At 13.7% G+C, this 3362-nt stretch overlaps 1 protein-coding gene across 1 annotated transcript, besides 12 other annotated features; it reads right to left on the bottom strand. All coding sequences in view use genetic code 6, as the record gives it.

The window, feature by feature from the left end:
* The first annotated feature begins 276 nt into the window (after positions 1 to 276).
* Positions 277 to 309: a microsatellite.
* Positions 310 to 335: a microsatellite.
* A 22-nt stretch (positions 336 to 357) lies between these two features.
* IMG5_014930 (hypothetical protein) lies at positions 358 to 1744 on the bottom strand (the record flags this gene model as incomplete). Its single annotated transcript, XM_004039611.1, has 4 exons — positions 358 to 968; positions 1031 to 1284; positions 1327 to 1465; positions 1601 to 1744. 4 exons carry the CDS (start codon positions 1742 to 1744, stop codon positions 528 to 530), a joined length of 978 nt encoding a protein of 325 aa, XP_004039659.1. The 3' UTR covers positions 358 to 527.
* Positions 591 to 650: a microsatellite.
* Positions 600 to 653: a microsatellite.
* Positions 819 to 853: a microsatellite.
* Positions 1479 to 1571: a microsatellite.
* Positions 1745 to 1780: 36 nt separating the features above from the next.
* Positions 1781 to 1851: a microsatellite.
* Positions 1787 to 1868: a microsatellite.
* Positions 1869 to 1992: 124 nt separating this feature from the next.
* Positions 1993 to 2027: a microsatellite.
* Positions 2028 to 2144: 117 nt separating this feature from the next.
* Positions 2145 to 2316: a microsatellite.
* A 354-nt stretch (positions 2317 to 2670) lies between these two features.
* Positions 2671 to 2734: a microsatellite.
* A 580-nt stretch (positions 2735 to 3314) lies between these two features.
* Positions 3315 to 3362: a microsatellite.

Consider the following 3362-nt stretch of genomic DNA (forward strand, 5'->3'; position numbering starts at 1 on the left):
AAAAAAAAATGGTTTTTTTAGGGCCTTTGCCCTTTAAAGGGGAGGCGGGAACCCCTTTAGCGCCTTTTTAAATTACCCTGGCCAAATTTTTTTAGGACCCTTTTTTTTTTTGGGGGGTAATTTTTCCCGGTTTTTTTTAGGATTTTTAAAAAGGTAAAAATTTTCCGGAATTTTTTTTTTTTTTTTTTAAAATAATTTTTTTTAAAAAAAGAAAAAAAAAAAAAAAAAATTTTTTTTTTATTGGAATTTTTTTTTAAAAAAAAAAAAAAAAAAACCTTTTTTTTTTTTTTTTTTTTTTTTTTTTTTTTTAAAAAAAAAAAAAAAAAAAAAAAAAACTTAATTATTATTATTATATTCTATATTTTTTAATTATATATATATATAAAAAAAAAACAATTTTTATATATAAAAAAGAATTTTTTTTTTTTTTCTAATAAATTAATAAAATTTTTTTTAATTAATAAAAAATACAAACTTCTAGAAAAATAAACCTATTTAAAATAACAATAGTCTATTTATATAAATCCTCATCTTTAATTATTTTATAATTAAGGTCCAAACCATCCAAAATAATACCCAGAATTAGGTCCTTATTGAGGTTATTATTATTAAGGTGGTACTTATTATTATTAAGGTGGTACTTATTATTATTATAAAGGAGGCGGTACTTATTATTGAGGAGGAAATCTTTATTATTATGGAAATCCTTAAAATTATTAATTTTATTAATATTACTAAACATCTTAATATTATTATTATGGTACTTACTAATACTATCCATATTATTATTATTATTATTAAGGAGGAGGTTAATAGTATTATTATTGTTATTATTGTTATTATTGCTATTATTAAGGAGGTGGTGGATAATCATACTAATTATTGCATCCAATTTAAACTCCCTAACCTTAAAAAGCTTATTATTAAGGTTATTAATAAATATTATTTCCAATAAAATTTTAACTAGGCTTTTTTTTTTTTTTTTTTGATTATATTTAAATAATCCATTATAATATAAAATATAATTTACATCAAACATTTATTAAGGTTATGTAATATATATATATGTAGGATCACTAGGATCTATTAAGGCTTCATTTTAACCAAATTAACCTGATCTAACTTATTAATTAAATTTCTCATTTGGTCCTCGAGATGATCTAGTCCTTGTTTCCCTCAAAACAACATCAAAAAGTTTCAAAAATTTATGGCAACCTCCACTTTTGAACCATAATTTAATATTAGCGATATCGGGAATTAATCCATATAAAGGTTTTACTTTTACTTTAAATTTATTTATTATAAATTAATTAATATTTAAATTACATTCCAAATAATTAGAACCGAATACAGGCTATTCGAATTTTTCACCAAACATGTTAATTAATGGTATGTCAAATGATTTAAATGGCTCTTTTAGCCAATTTTCGTTTACAAATACTAATCTGCATGTAGTTATATATAGCTTTTTTAAGATAATATATATATAAATAGATATGTTTTAGTATATATATATATATAATATATATATATATATATATATATATATATATATATATATATATATATATTTATTTATACTTAATGTATAATATTTTACTTTTCCAGTTGCTGATCGCTTACCAAACTATTTGAAATTAGGTATTTTGACTTCAATTTCTACGTTTTATCTGTCTAAAATAAAATATTCACCATCTACTCTTAAGGGAATTCCTTATTAGGATAGTGGAGGATTTTCAGCCATTTTATATTAATTTTTTGTTATATTTTTAAAAAAAATTATAGATATATATATATATATATATATTTATATATATTATATTTATATATTATATATTATATATTATATATTTTATTTTATTTATTATTTTTTAATTGCTTTATTTATTAATGTTAATACAATATTTTATAACTTTAGATAAAGTAATAAAAAAATATCTTTAATTTATAATTGTATATTTATTTTGTTTATTTTTATAACAATTTTTAATAATAATATAATTAAAATATAATATATATTATAAATAAATTATTCTATTAATACAATCAAATTGAATATTTATTATATAATTTTTTAATAATACAATAGATTTTTATTTTTTAGAAAATTAATAAATTTTTTAGACAATTTATTTTTTATAATTTATATATATATATAAATATATATATAAATATTAATAAATATAGATATTAATAAAAGTATATAAATATATAGAAATAGATATAGATATTATAATAATATAGATATATATATATATATATATATAATTATATATATATATATATATTTATATATATTTATATATATATTTATATTAATAAAATATTTAGATTTTTACATAATTAATAATTTATTTTTTAAAAAAACATTAATATATTTTGATATTATTTTTATATAAGTATTATATTATTTACCTAACTTATTATTATTTATGATAATAAATATATATTTTACTAAAAATATATAAAAAATAGTTAGTTTAACTACTTAATTAATTTTTTACATATATTAATATTTGAATTTTAAATGTTAATATTAAATTTTTATTATTTTTTTTGTAAATATTATCATTGTTGTAATAAATCAATATAAATATTAATATATGTTGAGTATTAATTATATATTTTTAATAATAATCTTTATTTTTATAATTTTTAATATAAAAATAATTAAAATAGAACTGTTTTATTTCTTTAAAATAGAATTTTTATTATTTTTTTTAAATTAAATTTTCAATAATTCTCTGTTTTGATTTAATGTTCTATAATAATTTAAAATTTATTTTTTAATATAATATATAACTTATAATATATATAAATAAAATAATAATTATTCTTATAAAAATCATAATATAACTTTAAATATTTAAGATTAAATAATTTATTAAATTATATATTTATAAATAATTATAAAAAAAAGTAGTTAATTTTAATAAATAAATATTATTTAAATTTCTTCATTATTAATTTTTTATATTATTTATATATTTTTTTAAATAAAATATTAAATTTAAATTTGTTTTTATGAAACAAAACTAATTTTTAGTAATAAAAAAAATATTTATCAGTAAATTAATTTTATATAATTATACATTAGTATAAATAATAAAAAAAAAATCATCTAATATTATTACTCTAAACAAGTAAAATTAAATAAATTATAATTTATTTATATATATAAATTTTATAAAGAAAAAATAAAAAACATATATATTTTGTTTTCTAAAATGAAATAAATTTAAAAAACAGACAAGGCATAGACTAATTAAGGAAAATAAATTTTTAATCTAAAATTCATTTCAGGTATAAAAAAAATATATATATATATATATATATATATATATATATATATATATATATAT

Source organism: Ichthyophthirius multifiliis, assembly GCF_000220395.1.
Source record: "Ichthyophthirius multifiliis unplaced genomic scaffold scaff_1120509249594, whole genome shotgun sequence".
NCBI lineage: Eukaryota > Ciliophora > Oligohymenophorea > Hymenostomatida > Ichthyophthirius > Ichthyophthirius multifiliis.